The sequence below is a fragment of the Denticeps clupeoides genome, chromosome 10 (assembly GCF_900700375.1).
Source record: "Denticeps clupeoides chromosome 10, fDenClu1.1, whole genome shotgun sequence".
NCBI lineage: Eukaryota > Metazoa > Chordata > Actinopteri > Clupeiformes > Denticipitidae > Denticeps > Denticeps clupeoides.
In genome coordinates, this window is record NC_041716.1 from 14,291,608 (window position 1) to 14,311,018 (window position 19,411).

At 42.7% G+C, this 19,411-nt stretch overlaps 3 protein-coding genes and 2 pseudogenes across 4 annotated transcripts; 3 read left to right on the forward strand and 2 right to left on the reverse strand.

Annotated features, from left to right (window-relative positions):
* The first annotated feature begins 684 nt into the window (after positions 1-684).
* tas1r1 (taste receptor, type 1, member 1) lies at positions 685-7,995 on the forward strand. Of its 2 annotated transcripts, none has more exons than XM_028994985.1 (6): positions 685-1,147; positions 2,656-2,944; positions 3,086-3,838; positions 4,626-4,835; positions 5,299-5,419; positions 6,593-7,995. In XM_028994985.1, exons 1-6 carry the CDS (start codon positions 987-989, stop codon positions 7,516-7,518), a joined length of 2,460 nt encoding a protein of 819 aa, XP_028850818.1. In that variant the 5' UTR covers positions 685-986; the 3' UTR covers positions 7,519-7,995. The 2 variants fall into 2 exon arrangements, with proteins under 2 accessions (XP_028850818.1, XP_028850819.1); XM_028994986.1 differs by having other exon boundaries at positions 1,008-1,841.
* A 1,265-nt stretch (positions 7,996-9,260) lies between these two features.
* On the forward strand, positions 9,261-9,943 carry LOC114798679 (transcription factor HES-5-like). Its single transcript, XM_028994568.1, has 2 exons — positions 9,261-9,439; positions 9,538-9,943. Exons 1-2 carry the CDS (start codon positions 9,371-9,373, stop codon positions 9,934-9,936), a joined length of 468 nt encoding a protein of 155 aa, XP_028850401.1. The 5' UTR covers positions 9,261-9,370; the 3' UTR covers positions 9,937-9,943.
* A 1,007-nt stretch (positions 9,944-10,950) lies between these two features.
* On the reverse strand, positions 10,951-12,023 carry her12 (hairy-related 12). Its single transcript, XM_028994547.1, has 2 exons — positions 11,948-12,023; positions 10,951-11,448 (listed from the first exon to the last, which is right to left on the reverse strand). Exons 1-2 carry the CDS (start codon positions 12,014-12,016, stop codon positions 11,050-11,052), a joined length of 468 nt encoding a protein of 155 aa, XP_028850380.1. The 5' UTR covers positions 12,017-12,023; the 3' UTR covers positions 10,951-11,049.
* A 2,729-nt stretch (positions 12,024-14,752) lies between these two features.
* LOC114798532 (transcription factor HES-5-like) lies at positions 14,753-15,980 on the reverse strand (annotated as a pseudogene).
* A 1,301-nt stretch (positions 15,981-17,281) lies between these two features.
* On the forward strand, positions 17,282-18,446 carry LOC114798553 (transcription factor HES-5-like; annotated as a pseudogene).
* Positions 18,447-19,411: the final 965 nt, after the last annotated feature.

Genomic DNA, 19,411 nt, shown 5'->3' on the forward strand with positions numbered 1-19,411 from the left:
GACCATGCACAGCTTTATTTGTAATAAGCAGAATTTAGAAGTGAATACGGAACTTAACGGAAATCCAATGCAAAGACAATACACGAGTAATATGATCATACCTTCTAGTGCATGTAGGAACCCTGGCTGCAGAGTTTTGGATGAGCTCAAGTTTATACAATGAAGCAGCAGAGCAACCAGAACACAGATAATTACAGTCATTCCATCTAGATGTTTTTAATGTGCAAGCTTATGTCTCTGCATCAGAGGTGCAATGCAGCAATAACTCCACATGTGTTCATTCATAGTTTTGATGCCTTCAGTGAGAATCTACCAATGTAAATGGTCATGAAAATAAAGAAAACACATTGAATGAGAAAGTGTGTGCAAACTTTTGGCATGTACTTTATTATAATTCATCCCTGTGGTACGTACTTGCTGTATAATACTGTTGTGTGTACTTTGCTTTTGCTGGTTCTAATCTAATAAAGATACCTTTGAGCTACTAAGCTCAATTTAAGTCCCATCGTAGTGAAGCCTGATTGAGGATAACAGCGTCTGTAATTGTAAATGTAATGTGGACGGAGCAGTGGTGGCCTAGCAGTTAAGGAAGCGGCCTCAGAAGGTTGCCGGTTCGAATCACAAGCCGCCGAGGTGCCACTGAGCAAAGCACCGTCCCCACACACTGCTCCCCGGGCGCCTGTCATGGCTGCCCGCTGCTCACCGAGGGTGATGGACACACTTCGTTGTGTCAGCGTGTGCTGTGCTGCAGTGTTTCACGATGACAACCACTTCACTTTCATGCGGTAATTACGGGTAGCGATTTGCTGAGACGTGATGAATCGGCTATCCAGATCATTATCTCTGCTAAGACGTGGCCAGAAAAACAAAGGCCGCCAGGCAAATGGCGTCGCGCTTCTATGCAAATCGCTGGCAGGTGCGTGCGGGCGCGTCTATAAGACGGCGGCGTGGGCGCAGTCCGTGGCAGCGGGGGGGACGCCGGGGCCATGGAGGCGCACACGATCCTCCTCTTCCTCGCCGGCCCGCTGCTGGAGGCGGATGGCGCGGGACTCCGGATGGCGGGAGACTACGTCATCGCGGGCATGTTCCCGCTGCACAACTCGTACGCGCGGAGCGGCGCGCTGCCCTACCTGTCCGACTGCGGGGCGTGAGTCCACACGCACACACACGCACATACACACTAACATTAAACAAAAATACGACGATGAAATGTAAAATAGGCGTTTAGAATGTTTTTACAGTTTCGCTGCTGGCTTTTCAGTTACTCCGCCCCGTCTTATGTTGGACTGTTGTCATAATGTCAGCGTACTTACAATGCAGTGGGTCGTGTGCGCCAATCCCGTCCCATCCCATATATGATCGCAGCATGTTAATGATGGAGTTGTGATGGGACGTTCGGCTCTTTCCAGAGAGCCTCATATTTCAGCCTTACTTGGCAAATATGATTTATCAACACACAAAGCATTCATATCTGTTCAGTAAGGCTAAAATATGAGGCTACGGATGCCACAAGAGTCGAACTTCCGAACGCACTTATTCCCGAGCTGTCACTCAAATACCTGCTGGCCAATTAGGCGAAGCCCCGCCCACACGAGACAACGTCCAATCGAATTCTCACGTAAAACGGGGCGGAGCGACTGAAAAGTCAGCGGTGACTGTGAAAAAAGAGCATAGAAAATGAAGAAGAGCGAGATGTAGGCAAAAATTCCAGCCTCTACATTTCAACGTCGTATTTTAGTTTGATATTAGGAGAGTTTTGTTTCCAAAATTTTTAGCACAAATCTGATTCCATACACAATGCAAGAATAGCACGAATCGAAACATTTTCTACCTACAATGAGGTATGGGACTGAAAACTTTTTACTTTTCATTTATTTACCTACTGCAATGTTGATGATCAAGAATGTTTACATTTTACATTTATGGCATTTATCAGACGCCCTTATCCAGAGCGACTTACAATCAGTAGTTACAGGGACAGTCCCCCCCCCTGGAGCAACTTAGGGTTAAGTGTCTTGCTCAGGGACACAATGGTAGTAAGTGGGATTTGAACCTGTGACTCTGTAGTCTTCTGGTTCATAGGCAAGTGTGTTACCCACTAGGCTACTACCATAAGTAATACATTTTCTCCACAATTGGTTCATAAACACAAGAAGCTTTTCTCGTGAAGCTCAAATGCACATTTAAGAGCTCTGTCCATAACGCTGTGGCCTAATTCCTTGTAAACATAAAATACTTCTTTATAACGAGACGGTGTTATATTTGAAGTCATTATTTTGCATTTTATAAAATGTTTTCTTTCAGTTTATTTCTGTACTCACGATTGATACTACTTTTTGAAGGCGATTAGATGTACCTTGCCACTCACATCTGTAATGACCTTGTAATGATTTAGATCACAGATTGAGGTTTTTAACAGTAATTTATATTCATTCATCACAGCCATGTAAGAAAGTGACACCCTTAGAGGACACTAGTACAAATACTCTCATACAAATTTTTTCATGACTTACAAAACTCTTCAACAGTTTTATATGCATTTTAACTACACAATCTAATTGCACAATTTACCGCACTGTCCTAAAGTATTATGAAGTTTGAAAATCACATTGTTAATAAAATGTCATGACATATCTGTTGCTGTTGCCTATGCAGGGGGGTGTCAAACCCACACGGCTATAATTTAGTACAAGCCATGAGGTTTGCTGTGGAGGAAATTAACAACAACAGCCGTGGTGGAGGCCTACTCCCCGGGGTCACCCTGGGGTACCACTTGTACGATACATGTTCTCAGCCTGCCAGCATACTGGCCACTGTGAAGCTGCTGGCTGACCTTTATAACCAGCAGCAAACTGGGAGTGAAGCCGTGGCTTTGATCGGACCTGACAGCAGCTCCTATGCCTTCACCCCTGCTAGTGCCTTGGGTGCCTACCTGATGCCACTGGTGAGCTTTGGTGCTTGCTTTGTTAAATCTTTAGGGCAAATAAGTCATGTTTATGTACAGAATTAAATGAATACTCCAGCATGCAAAAATCATCCACTTCTCTGTCCCCTTGCTCCGTTGTGCATGTCTTTCTTTTTTTAGGTTTCCTACGAAGCTACAAACGAACTGTTGAGTAATAGGTACCTGTATCCCTCGTTCTTCCGAACCATACCGAGTGACAAGAACCAGGTGATGGCCATGCTTCAGATGCTGCGTCAGTTCAACTGGACCTGGATTGCTCTACTGGGCAGTAACGATCCTTACGGCCAGCAGGGAGTGCGAAGTTTGTCTGTTGAGTCCTCAAATTATGGCATCTGCATTGCGTACCAGGGAATAATCCCAACATACTCCACCGACACCCAGCAAAGCATGCGAGACATCGTTAGTAATATTGTCAAAACCAAAGTCAACACCATAGTGGTGTTTTCGGGCAAAAGAAAGGTAAAGGGCTTCATGCCGTTTGTGATCGAGGCTAATATTACAGGTAAGGTCTGGATCGGTACGGAAGACTGGTCAGTGGCCACGCTCGTGTCAGGGATTCCAAAGATCAGTACCATCGGGACGGTCGTTGGAGTGTCCGTGAAATACTCCAAACTCTTCGGCTTCCGAGACTTTGAACAGCAGTCTGTCTGGAAGCTCCAGCACAGTAAAGGTTCAGATCCCACCGGTAATGTCAGCTGCCTGGACAACACCGACCTCTACACCATGGCTTCGATGAACTACCCCCTGGAGAACTACGACACCACGTCCTCGGTTAACGTGTACAAAGCGGTGTATGCTGTAGCCCACGCTCTGCACCTTGCCTTGGGCTGTCACACTGGCCAGTGCCAGAAGACCCACGTCCAGCCATGGCAGGTAAGGTCAAACTCTAGGATATTTGCATTATGTTGCATTTATCTGACAAAATTATCCAGAATGACTAACAATCATTAATGAAAGGAGTTGCTCAGGGACACAATGGTAGAGTGTGTGACTTTCTACCCGTCTGTCCAGTTTTTAGGTCTCACTAGACCTCATCATTCCTACCCTTTATTGAATAACATGTTTTCTCCCAAGACAATTGCTAACCAACTGACCACAGAGATGAACCCCAGTTATCATATTTTATGATGAGATGCTCAAAATAAAAGGTTCCTCCTTTAGGGAATGGTTCAACAGGCATTTTGGAACCAGGATAATTTGGTGATGATGTTTATAGATTGTATTGTAGATGACATACAAATATGAAGTTGTACCAGGGACATTATACTTGGAAGTTGTAGATGTACAAGTTGTACAAGGGACATTAAACTGTCCTCAGTTTGTTTATTCGCTTCACATACCACAATTTTAATGCATCGTCTTAAACAAGGTCAGCATGGCGGTGATTACTAACAGAGGTAAGACAGTGTTGTATAAATCGTATATGTGATGCGCAGTAATAAGCCTGTATCCTTATTAAAAACCACAAGACATCTATGCAGTATCTTACGATCTAAAACCTTTGCTTGTGAGTAAGTTTAAAATTTGTATATTAAAATGTATTGTATATATTTAATATTTATGAACATTTTTATATTAAAAGCATAATTTAATCATGTCTACATTTGTCCATTAACCTGATTATGAGAGCATGTGCATATTTGCTTCATTTCCTATTTAGCTGCAAAATAAGATGCAAGATGTGAGGTTTTCCATCAGGAACTGGTCAGTATATTTTGATGCGAACGGGAACCCTCCCACCGGGTATGACATTGTGACATGGATCTGGAACAATAACCAGTGGTCACTGCGAGTTGTTGGTTCGTACAGTCCTAACCCGCCCAACCTGTATGTCGACCCAAGTAAGATCCAGTGGTGGACGGGTGGAGTGGTGAGTCTTGCAATCCTACATGCCTGTTGTTAAATGTTAAATTAATATCCTTGTATTATTTAATAACAAGTGGTTCCAAAATATTTTCTCTATTGATATGTCATAGATGCCACTGTGTTGGAGGCACAGACGTTTTTATTAGCCGTGATAAAGTTACATTTACATTTACAGCATTTATCAGATGCCCTTATCTAGAGTGACTTACAATCAGTATTTACAGGGACAGTCCCCCCCTGGAGCAATTTAAGTGTCTTGCTCAGGGACACAATGGTAGTAAGTGGGGTTTGAACCTGGGTCTTCTAGCTCATAGGCGAGTGTGTTACCCACTAGGCTACTACCACCCCGTGGTAGTTAACCCCTTTTAACAATTATATCATGTGGTGCAGATCTGACCATATTGTTTTATTTTCCAATATATTAATCCAGTTTTAATCCAGCTAATGAGCATATTGTTGTGTTTCAGGTCCCTACGTCAGTGTGTTCCCCAAATTGTCCCTTTGGCTACATGCAGCTGCAGACAGGACAGCACAAGTGTTGCTTTGACTGCATGCCCTGTCCTGCTTCTACATTTCTCAACAAAACAGGTACATTATCGAAACTTCACTAAATGTATATCACAGGCCAATGACAGGAAACGGGATTAGGATGTACTAGGGTTTATTGAACCTTAATAAAACAGCTCACATTTCCAGATTTGCAATGAATGATTTATTATAAATGGAGCGAAAAGAGCAGATTGAGTAGCAACAAATCCGAATGTAACTTGCTAATTGTTGGTAGACGTTTTACAAGTTTTACTTGTAGTTTATTTATTCACCACTAGGAGGTAGAGTCTTCTTACTCTTCAATGTGCACTGCTGCTAAAACGCCTCTGGCAATTACTGGCAATTATTATAAAGACAGTCCCTCGCGGACTTCATGGGAATTTTCTGTTGGTTTTGGTCAATCACATTTCAACACTAACAGGCTGATGGGTTCAAGAAAGAAGATATAGTCTTTTACACAGTTCTACAAATAAATTCACAATTAGTATCTTTTTCCTGGTTGTCCCTTTTATAGTTATTTTATGTTACCTGATGGGATGTATGAACCCATTTTGGCATAATTTTAGAAGAAATTTAAACATATATATCATAACCCAGCTTGTGTCCCTATGAACTGCAAATTGCTGGTAAACCTTATGAGGTAGAAATGAATTAAGGCCAAACCTGTGAGTATTGCATTTGACTTCCTGTGGTTCTAATCTCATTGGCACACATTTACACTGCTGTTCAGAGGTTTACGGTCGTTTAGGAATTTCCTTGTTTTCCAAAAAAAAAATGAATGAATCATTTAAAGTGACAGACCTGGGTTAACAAACACAGCATTCCATTGCAACTCGAGAGTAATTGCTGCTGATAGAGTTCCTCTCTGCCTGTATGCAGATGTTCCATCACATTTCCAGCCACCAGAGCCATTTACAACATGAACAATGTCTGGACTGGGGTTTTGACACATTTGATGGCTTTTTAACGGACCTCACAATTGTTTCCCATTCAAAAAAGGAAACTTTGAAATGACCCTTTAACAGTAGTGTATGCTTTTTGGATTGCACCCACATTTAGGCACATTAAATTAGGCATTTGCCGTTATACAGTGTGACAAGTCATCCATTGCAAGAATTCACAGGGTGCTGCTTGCGTTAATTTGCGTTAAGTGCTGAATGTGTGGACTGTAAAGCAAAGCTGACGGCTTCCGGTATTGATGATGCACCCCAGGCTCGACCAACTGCCAGCTCTGTGAGCAGCGAGAGTGGTCTCCTCCACAGAGCGAGTGGTGCCTCGACCGGACGGTGCTGTACCTGCCCTGGGTTCACCCCATGTCTGCGGCGCTGCTGATGCTCCTGGTTTTCACCTTAGTCTCCACGCTGAGCACGGCCCTCGTCTTCCTGCTGCACCTCAACACCCCTGTGGTGAAGTCTGCCGGCGGGAAGACTTGCCTGGTGATGCTGCTCGCCCTCACGGCAGCCGCCGGCAGCACCCTGTGCCATTTCGGCATCCCGACGCCGCTGGGGTGCCTCCTCAAACAGTCCCTGTTTGTCTTCAGCTTCACTGTCTGCCTGTCCTGCGTGGCCGTCCGCTCCTTCCAGGTGGTCTGCATTTTTAAGTGGGCCGCCAAGCTGCCCCGTTATTACGAGACCTGGTCCAAGAACAAGGGCCCGGAGCTGGTCATTCTTCTCATCTCTGCAACGGAGTTCTTCATCTCCCTACTGCGCGTGCTGTTAGACCCCCCGTTCCCCAGTGAGGACTTCGACTTCTACCAGGACAGCATTGTGGAGGAGTGCAGCCGAACTCTGTCCCCGGGGGCCTTCGTGGAGCTGATCTATGTCATTACTCTCAGCATCCTCTGTTTCTGCCTCAGCTATATGGGCAAAGACCTACCAGCCAATTACAGCGAAGCCAAGTGCATCACCTTCAGCCTCATGATTTACATGATCTCCTGGATCACGTTCTTCACCATTTACAGCATCCAGAGGAACACTTATGTCATGGCCATGTATGTCACAGCCATCCTGCTGAGCGTCCTCGGTATCCTGGGAGGCTACTTCCTGCCCAAAATGTACATCATTGTAGTGAAGCCACAGATGAACACCGCCAGCCACTTTCAGAACTGCATTCAAATGTACACTATGACCAAACAGTGAAAACAGATGGATTTTCATTTTACAGCTCATGTCAATGCTGTGAGTTGCTGTGTAAAACATTATTAATGTTGGCTGGCATGTTAGAACAGGTTTGCATTATTAACGCTGGCTGTCATAAATCTGTGTGGATGTTCGGCTGATTTATTACAGGAAAAGCCTATGTGAGGTCATAGGTTATTCATATCAGTGGAGGGACAATTATATACATTCATATTCAACTAATGATTCTTCCTCAGATTTATTTAGTTGTCAGAGGATGTTTTTTAGGAGTATATCAGGAAAAGTGAAGTGATGTCTAATAAGTTGTAAATGGCCACCGTTTCACGGGTTTTTTTTATACTTTGGCTTGGAATGTGCAGTTTTATGCTATTTTTTTAATTATTGAGCAATCAAAACATAGAGATAAAATACAAAGAAGATATCTGCTGAGTCCATAGTGAGTAAAAGAGTGAACAATAAACAGAGAAATGTAATGCATCAGCCGCTGGCGTATTTCCTCGGGGTGACGGATATAAACTGGATCCAGGTTAAAGTGGGGTGCAAAAGGCACCAATTTAACACAGAGTGCGTTTAGCTGACCGTGTCCATGGTCAAACAGCATGAATGGGTTAAATGGGTAAATTAAATCTTGGATTAAGCCAGAAGTGAAGCACATCACAAAATTATTTTATATACTTTTTTCTGAAATTCGCCATACGAATGTTGATGTTAAAAAACAGCCAGCTTTCTTTGCACACATACGCACAGAAGCACTTTGTGGAGAAGTGGCCGGGAAAGACTGTAAAAGGGGTTTGTGTTGCCGGTGAGGTCGTCTCCATTGACTGTGGAACGTGTGAGTCGGCTGTGTGGACGGGTTTCCCACACTCCCCGTCCATTCATCGCCCGAGGTTCTCAGGGGAGAACAAAAGAAGTGTGCCGTGAGAGGAGAAGCTCAATGACTGCATTTAAGTGGCATTAGCAGGAGGAACATCTGTGCTTTGGAGGTTTCTGTGTTCCCGAGTGTGAGAAATGATTTGAGTCTTACAATCACCGTGTCGCAGTATAAGATGAAATATAATCATTGTATAGTACAAAATATTTGCTTATTTAGAAACTTATTTAGAAGTAGTTTTTCAAATTGTGATTAAACTTTGAGTTACATTATAGAACAAAACTGAAGACACAAAAATATGAAATATCACACATGAGTTAATTTAATAATAAAAAAAAAAAGCAAAGAAGGCAAATAGGTGGAAGAAGCAGAGAGGTTTTGCTGTGATGGCAGCAGCACCTGAAGTTGGACAACGGGGACAACACTTTCTTATCATTCACTCATGTTAATGAGCATCTCATGAAGCGGCTTCGCATGATGACACTTTTTCCTGCAACAAAAAATACTAAATATGCTTCTTGCATTGGAAGTGGCCTCCATCTAAGTCTCCACAGAGTAGCTACATTTGACTGGTAATGGGTTTATATGAACATGTTATGCAATATAAACACCAGGTTAAGGCAGAAATCTAAATAATCAGTTATCTTTCCAAATTAATGTCTCTAGTTGGTAGCTGCAACTAATGCCGCTCAGATAATAATCATTATCTGATGTGAAAAAAAAGTTACCCCAGTTATCCAAGTAGTTGCATAATATGGTAAAATCTATTCACTTCCTACATGGTACAGTTTGTACATTCGTTCATTCATTGTATAAAGTTCGGGCATCTTTAAGATGTATTTTCTCAAGTCAGGCGTGAGACTACTCATGGGGGTGAGGTGTGGGCCAAGCCCATTCCCAAAGGCTTTGAAATGCTAATGATGTGTTATAAATACGGAGGGGACCCTTCAAGCACACCTCACAGCTCACTTCACTGAAGACATGGCTCCATACACGTCTACTCTCCCTGCTCACCATCATCTCGGGCTTCCTGACAAGGTCGGAATTAAAGTAAGTTTTATTTCATCTCTGAAAAGCCGTATTTCTGAAGAAAATTCCTGTGTTGAATGTGTTTGTTCAGTCGCTTACCAATCTCCTCTTTTCAACAGTTGAGGAAACCAGTTGTGGAGAAGATGCGCAGAGATCGCATCAACAACTGCATAGACCAGCTCAAGATGCTTCTGGAAAAGGAAATTCTCAGTCAGGATCCCAACGTCAAGCTGGAGAAGGCTGATGTCCTCGAGATGACCGTGAATTTCCTGAAGCAGCATCGGCGTGTTGTGCCAGCGGCCAATCAGGTGGACTACAGCCACGGCTACTCTCAGTGCTGGAGGGACTCTGTCCACTTCCTGTCCAACACATCCTGCAGCTCTACACCCTCACAGAAAACACAGAGTGTCCAGAGAGACACCAGAGACCACCACTCATCACATCCTGCTGCCCATAAACTCAGCTCAGCTGTCCAGGAGCACACTGCCAGCCCGAGAGCCGTCTGGAGGCCGTGGTGACACTACAGAGACCGAGATCAGCAAACATGAGGGACATTGGTGTCTCTCAGAAGTGTTGGAGATTTTATTCTATGATTATGTGTCCTAATGCCAATGGACAAATTGTGCCATTGTAGCATTATCTGAAAAGAATTTAGTAATGTAGTTTAAAGTTTTGTCCATAATTATATATCTTATTTGACTCCAGAGGAGTGTATTATCAGGATCAGTGTACTGGTAGAGTATTTTGAGAACATTTCTCTTAGTTGTGTGTAATTAATTTATATTAATTATGTGCATTATATTCGATTTTTTTGTTCCCTGGAAGGTGAATATGTAATTCATCAAAATGAAATTGTGCAGAATTGAACTCAATTCTTATATTACCAATTAACTGATTTATGAACTGTATCTTCTATGAAGGCGAAATAATGAAGTTGTCAATCAAAAAAATTATAATGTTTCAAACCTGCTTGTTTTCTGATATTTTTAGAGGTCAATTAAAAGATATTTTTATATAATAAATGCAAGAGCTTTTTAATGAGCCTCATGTGACAGAGATGACTGCCAATAAAGTGGGTGGAAACAGCATAGGATGACAAGCAAAAATGTGACAACCATCTTCAGATGTACAATCTCAAGCGTTTATAAAACATAGAATAAAGAACAAGAACATTTTTACACTAAAAAGTGAGTCTACTTCAAGAATGGTTTAAAGTGATTATGTTTATTAGAAAATAACATTTATAAGAGCTTTATCTGTTACACAACACACAGGGCAACCTATGTATTCTAACAACACATTGAAAATCAGTCTAGTACCATAATTAAAAGTATTACAGTAGACCTGAACTAAAGCAAACATATTTCAAAATGGAGAAATATTCTCTGAAATACAAGTTCATATATTCATGACTTAAAATAAACTCCACTGGAGTCGGCTGCCTCAAAACACACAAACAATTCTAATACAGGCTGAATTCCAGTGGATATTAGAAAATATAAGCTGTGTAGAAAACAATGTTAAGAGCCATTAATAAAATAATTGGTAAATAATATATGGAAATGCACATCTCCAACACTTCTGAGAGACACCAATGTCCCTCAAGTTTGCTGATCTCGGTCTCTGCAGTGTCACCACGGCCTCCAGACGGCTCTCGGGCTGGCAGTGTGCTCCTGGACAGCTGAGCTGAGTTTATGGGCGGCAGGATGTGATGAGTGGTGGTCTCTGGTGTCTCTCTGGACACTCTGTGTGTGCTGTGAGGGTGTAGAGCTGCAGGATGTGTTGGACAGGAAGTGGACAGAGTCCCTCCAGCACTGAGAGTAGCCGTGGCTGTAGTCCACCTGATTGGCTGCTGGCCTAAAAGTCTGCCGCTTCTTCAGGAAATTCACGGTCATCTCGAGGACGTCAGCCTTCTCCAGCTTGACGTTGGGATCCTGACTGAGAATTTCCTTTTCCAGAAGCATCTTGAGCTGGTCTATGCAGTTGTTGATGCGATCTCTGCGCATCTTCTCCACAACTGGTTTCCTCAACTGTTGAAAAAAGGAGAATAGGTCAAACTTTTGTATGAACACTTTGTAAAGAAAAGCCAGCTCATAAAACAAAAAAATAAAATCAGCTCCAACATTAAATCCACTGCTTGGCAAAATGACTAATCAAGAGTGAGACTGAACCAACTGACCCCAGCTTTGATGAAAGTGACGTTACAAAAAATGAGAAAGTTGATGAAAGTTCGCAAAGTGGTCTGGTCTGATCTGTGGTGGCTTACGGGACATAAAGGATGTGCTGCTAATGCCCTGATGGACAGATACCAGCTCAAGTGGAGTATCGGGTGGTTTTAATGTTGAGGCCCATCAATGTAGTCCCACAGGGATTGATTACTGGTCCATTTCTGCTTACTTTATCTAGATCCCTGGGTCTTTTCTTTCTTAATTACAGAAATATTTGCCATGATGTGCCAGTGAAGCAAATACACTCTAAACCTGTGTGTGGAACAGAATAACTTTTTAGTGAATACAAAACAAAACTTACTTTAATTCTGTCCTTGTCAGGGAGCCCGAGATGATGATGAGCAGGGAGAGCAGACGTGTATGGGGCCATGCCTCCGGTGAAGTGAGCTGTGAGGTGCGCTTGAAGGGTCCCCTCCCTATTTATAACACACCATTAGCATTTCAAAGCCTTGGGGACCGGTTCCCACTCTCTCACTTCCCTGCTGCAGCTCGGGACAACAGGGCGCGGCTTTTACAGGTTTTACAATCAAGTGAAAAGTTCCCAAGACATCAAAAGCAGTGTCATGACATCAAGATGAAAGCCATGTGTATTTCTGCACGAACAAAGCACGTACTTGATACTGAATGCAGGCAGAAGCGCGTGTTTATGACCGTCGCAACACGCGTGGCGTGGGTCATGTTTATTCCATTTCTTCTCAATAATGTAATATAGTTCATGTGAAGCTTCGAATAGCTGAACTGTGGCTTTCTTGGTTGTGCCTGTGTGTTTTTTAGGCGCGTGGACAAACGCCGAGTTCAAAGCCCGCGACACCGTGGGAACTTCGAGGCGCGTGCGGGACACTTTTGGCGCGAAGTGCGACAAACTCACAAGTCCGTCGGCGGGAAGCGGCGAAGCCGAGCCAAGGCGTGACTGTCGTTTGGTGACATGGGTGGGGTCGGGGGTGGCTTTGAAGTTTACCGAGCGGCGACACGCGCCTCGGGGATGTCGGTGGCGCGTGGCCTTGTGGTCCCTTCACGCCTCGGGGACGCGACACCAGGCACATGTCACGATGCCAGAGACGACAGTTTTATAAGAACGCGGGTGGTACTAGCCCAGTGGGGGGAGGGGGGCACACTCGCATATGAACCAGAAGACCACAGAGAGTCACAGGTTCAAACCCCACTTGCTGCCATTGTGTCCCTTACACTTAACCCTGAGAGTGTCCAGTGGGACTGTCCCTGTTAGTCTCTCTGGATAAGGGCCAGCGGTCATAAATGTGTATACAGACGGCGAACATTATAAGAATAACTTGATTCTGTGTTGCCAGATCTGCTATTAAAATATTAAAACGCTATATATTAAAAAACGAACAAATTATTTGTGCGTTTTCTATTTTTGTCTTCATTCTTACTTACATGAATGATACACTGGGCTGTATTTATACGTGTCTTAATTTTTTTAAATGGTCCAAAAATTTACTTGATAATAAATGGTGATTACATGCACAGTTTATATGCTGGTTGATCGGAGCATGGTTACTAGTCCCCTGTTTTCTCTCCTCCCACCCTACTACATGACCCTACTACTACAGGATATGGGGAAATGAAAAAGGGCGAGATTAACCTAACCAGCACGACTTTGTTATTAAAAAACTATATAATTTTTTTTTTATTAATTTGAGCCTTGAAAGGTTTGCATATTACAGATATGGATTTCTGATTTTTATCTTGAAACGTGCAAAGTTCATAAACTTTTAATTCCCACTATCCCCTGTAGTTGGGTTATTAAAGTGCAGCGCTAATTGAGTGTGATAAACAACATTTGGGAGTGCCAAACAGAAGCCATGTGTCACATGAAACATGGCAACTGTGTGGATTTTCACACATTGTTCTGTTGTCCAGCTGGCTGAAAAGATATCCCAGTGCAATGGAGCCTATATATTTTCTTCTCAATTTTACCATAAATAAATTGTAATGTAGATTAAAAATTTTTTTATGACGTGTGCTTACCAGAACATCTGCTCTCTTCTTGTTCTCACCAGCAATGTTCTTACTACAGTGGGACTGAAATGTCACAGAAAACCTAGCCCCACAACTTAAGGCCGAGCACTGGACAAAGTGAAGACCTTCACCTGCAAATGTAGCACCGAAAGCATTCCCTTTAGTGGCGTGCCCCGCTTTACAGCTTCCGAGATCCCGTCTGTGTTTTTGCAGTCTGGAACAGTCTGGTCATTGTTTCATGTGTAAAGCCACCAATAGGGGAGGTATGGGAAAAGCTGGGATACTTTGCGAACAAGTGAGGTTCCCAGGACATCTCTGTGAGTCGTTACTCCTACGTTTCCCACAGTCGGCTCATTCTTTGGCCCCAATAAGGGAACAATAGACGTGTGTCTTGTTACACATCACATTAGGCAATGCATTTGTCGCAGCACTGTGGCATTTTGTTACATGCAGCATGGCCATCTGGGCTTTAAATGTTGCCTTCATCTGAAAATGACGAAGAGAATAAATATAGAATTTAATTTCCTGCATACTTGAGAGGTTTGTAAAACATTTGCAATGTAATGTTCAATTGCTACTTTATCTGAAAGTTGCTGTATTTATCACCAATATTGTTTAAATTGAGTTTCAGTACAATTGTAAAATATTTTCATAAAAAAGTTTTATGTTTTAGTTAGTCTCATGAAATTAAAAAAAAAATGCAAAATATAAATACTTTTGTGAAAAAATGCATTTTATAGACCTGTGTCATGTAAATTTTAAATAATGTATTTGATGAGTAAAGTTAAATTAATTTAGCATACTGAATCCTGGTACAAATGAGCTCATTTTAAATTATTAGTATTAGTATTATTAGTGAAGTGATTGTCATTGTGATACACAGCACAGTACAGCACACGGTGACACAACGGAATGTGTCCTCTGCTTTTAACCTTGGTGAGCAGCTATGACAGGCGCCTGGGGAGCAATGTGTGGATGGTACCTTGCTCAAAGACACCTTGGCAGTTTGAAATTCGAACCAGCAACCTTCTGATTTCGAGTCTGTTTCCTTACTAGCTAGGCTTATTACTACCCCGCTTTTTACCCCCACTTATTTCATTAAGTGCAATAAGACACCACAATTCAATTCAGATACAGGATTTTGTTTTATTTTGCACTTTAGTAAAACATTTTTGAGGCTAAACCATAGGCCAGCACATTTTACCATGATACACTGATACAGCATAAAATCACAATTGAGACAGTTTCAACAGAAAACACATACACACAATGTAGTTCTAGAAAAAAGTTTAACAGAACAAATTAAGTGCTTCTCATTTTAAAGAATGCACAGTGTTCCTGATAGTCATATTAAAGCACCCCAATGTGGGATAAATATTCTTTGACAACACAGCATCCAAAAATGTCTTGGATGCTGCAGAATCTGGAGTAAGAGTGCATGACTCAACACAAATAGAGGCAAATGTTGCCTATACTTCATCTTTCAGAAAGATCTTTCAGATACTCTTATAAACACAAGAGATAAACACTGTTATTACACTGAGAACTACTTGTGCCCTTCTCAGAGTGGCACGCTGAATTCTGTTGGTCCAGGTGTACAGAGTCCACACGGCTCTACCAGGGTCTCCACAGAGGCCTGCAGGCCGGAGTCGGGTCTTTGCTGCTGCTGCTGCTGCTGCAGAGCTGGGTGTCGGGCTGAAGCTGACCTCTCTGCTGGAGCTGGCTCAGCAGTCTTCTGTGGGACTGCGTCTGCCCGTCACCCCGAGACAGGAAGTGGAGCACCTCCTGCACACACCTGGAGTAGCCTGCATCAGCGCCAGTACTGCAGGGCGACTGGATCTGCTGCTGCTGCTGTCTCAGGAAGTGCACGGTCATCTCCAGGATGTCGGCTTTCTCCTGCTTTGAGTCGGGGTGTTGGAGGAACTCCTGGCCCAGGAGAGACTTGAGCTTTTCAATGCAGCTGTTGATGCGATCTCTGCGCATTTTCTCCACAATGGGCTTTCTCAGCTGGAGAGAGAAGAGAGATGAGTTTAGAAACACTGTAACCTGTCTGTAATGGTATAAGAATTTTTATTCCAAGATTTACATTTGCACAAGTGTGAAGAATTAAGATGTTTGCATTTACCTTATTAGTCAGAGTGGGAAACTCTACAGCGTAGGTGACTGGTCCAGTGATGGTGGGAGCCATGGCTGCGTCTCTGCTGTTGTCTCTGTGAGGAGAAGGTTGATCTGAGCTGTGGTCTGTGTGTCACACTCCTTCTCCTATTTATACCCCCAGATCACCATATGAATGTGTGGGTCTTGGGCTTGTTGGAGGTTCTCACAGTCTGCAGCCAATGGGAGGGCTTGGTTTGACAATGACGAATGGAGAGTCACCACAAGCCCACAAGACAATAAACGTGTCTTAGGGGAACAGGTGGAGGACTCTGTCTGTGTGTGTGTGTGTGTGTGTGTGTGTGTGTGTGTGTGAACTTCCTTGTTGTTGTTCTTTATGTGCCACTTAAGAGTGGGGTTGAGTTTTTAAAATACGTCTCATGTGATCTTTTTTTACTTTCTGGCAAACTGTAGAATTATTAGGAAATGTATATAATTAAAAGCTCAGTAAATTTAGTAAATAATTATGTATTAAAATACCACATATACTAATTTACATATAGAGATTTGAGGGTATATCATAGGAATTCCTATTTAACTGTACAGTTTCATTATTCTAACCCCCCTTTCTCCCTGTTGGTGCTATTAATGTTTACACAGCTCAGGATGGGACTGTAGCCTTACAAGCTTTCCCACACAAGATTACAAACTCTCTCTCTGTCTCTTTCACAAACACACACACACACACACACACACACACAGATGAAACAGTTCCAGCACAATAGAAGTGTGCCTTGTTAAATGGGAATTTGGATGTGGGACAGGGGAACCCTGAGTGTTACACAGCATTGCTATGCTTAATTGAATTGTCCAATCACACCAACACAAATTAAATACTGTGTGCATAAGGTTTTGGTATATGATTATACACCCAAAGAAAACTTTTCATTTTATGTGAAATAAATTGTCTAATTAAAGATTTCTAATTCAATAATTTCCTAAAAAGAACCTAAACTGCAAAAAAAACAAAAATAATAATTAATTAAATTAATATATGAAAAAGACTAAGACAATAAGTACAGTAAAAATCTGAACTGAGGAATATGCAGCGGACCTTATTCATATTGCTTCAGGCATCCACTGTCTAATCACTTGTAAATATTTTGTCTGTCCCATGGCTGAATTAGCATTTAATGAGGCACACTTGCATTGTGGTGGGACTGTTTCAACTTGTGTGAATGGCCAGAGTGTGGGAAATCTTGTGAGACCACAGTCTCATTCCCATTCCCAGTCCCAACCCCCAGCAGTGTGGTGGACGAGAAACATCAGTATATATAAAAATCTTTAATTTTGCAATATTTGAGTAGGAATAGGCTAGAATGATTTGTTGTTAAAGTGGACAAATGTTCATATAAATGTTACTGCTTGATTAAAGGAAAATCTTATATGGTTCCTACACACATACACACACACACACACACACACACACAGTCCTCCACCTGCTCCCCTAAGACACGCTTATTGTCTTGTGGGCTTGTGGTGACTCTCCATTCGTCATTGTCAAACCAAGCCCTCCCATTGGCTGCAGACTGTGAGAACCTCCAACAAGCCCAAGACCCACACATTCATATGGTGATCTGGGGGTATAAATAGGAGAAGGAGTGTGACACACAGACCACAGCTCAGATCAACCTGCTCCTCACAGAGACAACAGCAGAGACGCAGCCATGGCTCCCACCATCACTGGACCAGTCACCTATGCTGTAGAGTTTCCAGCTCTGACTAATAAGGTAAATGCAAACATCTTAATTCTTCACACTTGTGCAAATGTAAATCTTGGAATAAAAATTCTTATACCATTACAGACAGGTTACAGTGTTTCTAAACTCATCTCTCTTCTCTCTCCAGCTGAGAAAGCCCATTGTGGAGAAAATGCGCAGAGATCGCATCAACAGCTGCATTGAAAAGCTCAAGTCTCTCCTGGGCCAGGAGTTCCTCCAACACCCCGACTCAAAGCAGGAGAAAGCCGACATCCTGGAGATGACCGTGCACTTCCTGAGACAGCAGCAGCAGCAGCAGATCCAGTCGCCCTGCAGTACTGGCGCTGATGCAGGCTACTCCAGGTGTGTGCAGGAGGTGCTCCACTTCCTGTCTCGGGGTGACGGGCAGACGCAGTCCCACAGAAGACTGCTGAGCCAGCTCCAGCAGAGAGGCCAGCTCCAGCCCGACACCCAGCTCTGCAGCAGCAGCAGCAGCAAAGACCCGACTCCGGCCTGCAGGCCTCTGTGGAGACCCTGGTAGAGCCGTGTGGACTCTGTACACCTGGACCAACAGAATTCAGCGTGCCACTCTGAGAAGGGCACACGGAGTAATTCTAAACATGTAGGAACTGTGTTCCTGTTGTTCTGCTTTTTTGGTAGAACATTTTAAGTTCATGTCAATTGAGCCACTACATTTCTGCCACCAAGAGGCAAATTCTCTTTCTTATTATATAAGAAGCCACAATGTCCTTTGTATGGATGTATTACATTAAATATGGTGTAATGGTAAAAGTTTATTAACATATTAAGTGCTGGGCTTCTGTGAAGCTTGGCAAAATGATGTCAAATGTGCCTTTTCTGCTTCTCATACATCCAAGATTTAACTGTCACTCTCACTTAGAACCTCTGCTTAATTAACAGCACAACTTTTAATTGAACTGTTATGCAAGCAGTCTTGAAAATTCTTCAGACCGAGTACATTGTATTTCATTTCTGAAAATCTTCTGTCATGTTAATTGACACTCTTTTTGATGTTCAAGAAATCTTTAATGTTTATATTTCTGATTAATTAAAGAACACTATAAAAGCAACTGATTTTGTATCCCATTTCATTCATGCAGAGACTTCTGTCATGATAGGTCACCTCCAAGCTCAGTTTACTGACCACTTAGAACTATAACATGCTGGAATGTTTAAGGTTCTTAAACATTCATAAAGTGCTTCGTCAGTTCTTATTGGTTTAATGAGAGAGAGCTGCATCCTAAAAAGGCTGATAGGATGAACTCCAGCTTGGAGCCAAACTGAAAACAGTGAACACTGACTTAAAATTGAAGTAATCTGTCATGCCTAATATTTTATCACTTTATCAATCTTTCAGTCATCATTTGTGAAGTGTCACAATCAGTGTAAAGGCCCCTGGTGAGCAGCAAAGCAACAAAAACTGGAGAGGAACCAAAAAGAGCCCATCATCCTCTGGTCAGGATGTGTAAAGTTCGGTTATGGTCATCGCAGGATGTGATAGGTAAACTGACAGCAACAGCTGGTTTAAACAGACGCCTTTGTGGTGAAACTTTTTTTGTTAAGCTTGAAAAAAATTCCGGGCTTGTGGCCCAATGCCATCTCCGACCTCCGACCACGAATGTAAACTAGGGTGGTAGTAGCCTAGTGGGTAACACACTCGCCTATGAACCAGAAGACCCCGGTTCAAATCCCACTTACTACCATTGTGTCCCTGAGCAAGACACTTAACCCTGAGTTGCTCCTGGGGGGGACTGTCCCTGTAAATACTGCTTCTAAGTCACTCTGATAAATTCTGTAAATGTAAATGTAAACTACATCAGTCCATGAATGTCTAGTTTTTGTGTCATGTAGATGCCCTTATCCAGAGTGACTTACAATCAGTAGTTACAGGGACAGCCCCCCTGGAGACA

Excerpts from the sequence above, each read along its gene's own strand:
- tas1r1 (XM_028994985.1), top strand. The coding sequence starts at position 987 with ATGGAGGCGCACACGATCCTCCTCTTCCTCGCCGGCCCGCTGCTGGAG. Across the intron at positions 2,945-3,085 it reads GTGCCTACCTGATGCCACTG|GTTTCCTACGAAGCTACAAA; the intron begins GTGAGCTTTGGT and ends TTCTTTTTTTAG. Across the intron at positions 5,420-6,592 it reads TACATTTCTCAACAAAACAG|GCTCGACCAACTGCCAGCTC; the intron begins GTACATTATCGA and ends GATGCACCCCAG.
- LOC114798679 (XM_028994568.1), top strand. The coding sequence starts at position 9,371 with ATGGCTCCATACACGTCTACTCTCCCTGCTCACCATCATCTCGGGCTT. Across the intron at positions 9,440-9,537 it reads CTGACAAGGTCGGAATTAAA|TTGAGGAAACCAGTTGTGGA; the intron begins GTAAGTTTTATT and ends TCTTTTCAACAG.
- her12 (XM_028994547.1), bottom strand. The coding sequence starts at position 12,016 with ATGGCCCCATACACGTCTGCTCTCCCTGCTCATCATCATCTCGGGCTC. Across the intron at positions 11,449-11,947 it reads CTGACAAGGACAGAATTAAA|TTGAGGAAACCAGTTGTGGA; the intron begins GTAAGTTTTGTT and ends TTTTTTCAACAG.